General features: G+C 40.7%; 1 protein-coding gene across 3 annotated transcripts in view; it reads left to right on the top strand.

The window, feature by feature from the left end:
* Positions 1 to 1709, top strand: part of LOC116671150 (myoferlin) — a 31343-nt gene that overhangs the window by 16584 nt on the left and 13050 nt on the right. For all 3 annotated transcript variants that reach the window (XM_032502144.1, XM_032502145.1, XM_032502143.1), the window contains 2 exons: positions 97 to 228; positions 322 to 485. In XM_032502144.1, the coding sequence (XP_032358035.1) occupies positions 97 to 228; positions 322 to 485 (296 nt within the window). The remainder of the gene's footprint in view (positions 1 to 96; positions 229 to 321; positions 486 to 1709) is intronic.

Here is a 1709-nt window from a genome sequence, read left to right as displayed (position 1 = left end):
ATACTATAAATAAAATTGAATTGAATTTGGTCCTTTGCTGTTAGACCATAAGGTACTGCACTATAATTATTCGGTTATTTGTGTTGTTCCCCTTAGTACCCCATGGATAAGGACAAGGGACTGAAGGTGCCAGTTCAGATTAGAGTCAACATGTGGCTGGGTCTGTCTGCACATGAGAAGAAGTTCAACTCGTACTCTGAGGGAACCTTCAGCGTGTTTGCTGAGCTGGTATATCACTCCAAAATATAAATGGTCATTGCCCATTTCAGAGCCTGCAGTCAGCATCTAAAATCAAACATGTTCTTCTTTTTTGAATTACAGTATGAGAACCAGGCCCAGGTTTTTGGGAAGTGGGGAACCACGGGACTAGTGGGGCGCCACAAATATTCCGATGTAACTGGCAAACTGAAGCTGAAACAAGAACACTTCCTGCCCCCGAGAGGATGGGAGTGGGAATCTGACTGGGTCATTGACCCAGAGAAAGCGTGAGTACACTTTTAGACAGCGATTTGACATATTTACTCCTCAAGAGGAAGCCCTTTTGAAGACCTTGGTTTTTTCATGATTCAGATTAGTTACATTCATGAGAAAAAAGAACACTTTTAAAGTCTTTTGGCTTACCTCTTTCCACTTAACAGACACATTCTTTGGACTTAAGTAGAGGAAGTGGGCTACATCTGCTCCCTACTGTTTACATTCCTCTCATGCCTTAGAACAGGATTTAATGAAGTACCAGACTGTACCAGTGAGCTGGACTTTATTTACACTTTTTTTTATCTGCCCCTGTCAACGCAAGTGCAACCACTCTCTTGACTTCAATCTTGACTCAAATGTACATGAGGAATTGTTTGGTTTTCCATGACAATGTTATCAGTACATTTCTGTGAGCAACTACATCCACCGAACAAAGAAATGTTACTGGTTATTTAGCAGATTCAGATCCTACTCACAAAATATCACAAAATTTGATGCATTAATATTCATTAAACTATCCAATAGGGCTGGGCAATATATTGATATTATATCAATATTGTGATATGATATGAGACTAGATATCTTCTTACATATTGTAATTGTCTTTTCCTGGTTTTAAAGGCTGCATTAAAATAAAGGGATGTAGTTTTCTGTAAGCGATTCAATCAGGAGTTGATTAGCTGTGGCTCATCTAAAGATTTGGTGCGTCGCCTATTTTTTTTCCCATGTAGCCGTCACACATCAATGTAGTAGTAGGTAGTGCTGCCTGGGCGGTGGTGAAGTCTGGAACCGGGCTCAGCCGCTAATATACAGCGTGCAGAGCGGCCGGAGAAATGTGTGCAACTGTCAGCAACAAAACCTAACTGTACAACGTGCTGGGGAGACCGAGAGCCTGGGGCGTTCATGTGTTTGTGTATGTTTCTTTTTATCATTTACTTGTTGGGTAGTGTGTTATGAAGTTCTGGAGTTAAACACCTGGCACAGTCACAGGATTCTGTTTCATCCTCTGCAGGAATCATAGACTGTAAAAAAAAAAGTAATGGAAAAGCATTTTTTGTGAAGCCCTGCCCCCACAGCTACACACAGCGGGTACTTGTGTGTTTTCTTTTACATTGTATTGGCCGGCCGCTTAGTTTAATTCATAGTTTATTGATTTTAAACTGTAGATCGGATTAATGATTTTTGAGATATTCAAAAGACAACCAGACACACACACACACACACACACACACACA

This window comes from Etheostoma spectabile, chromosome 21 (assembly GCF_008692095.1).
Source record: "Etheostoma spectabile isolate EspeVRDwgs_2016 chromosome 21, UIUC_Espe_1.0, whole genome shotgun sequence".
NCBI lineage: Eukaryota > Metazoa > Chordata > Actinopteri > Perciformes > Percidae > Etheostoma > Etheostoma spectabile.
This window is presented reverse-complemented; position numbering and strand designations above follow the sequence as displayed.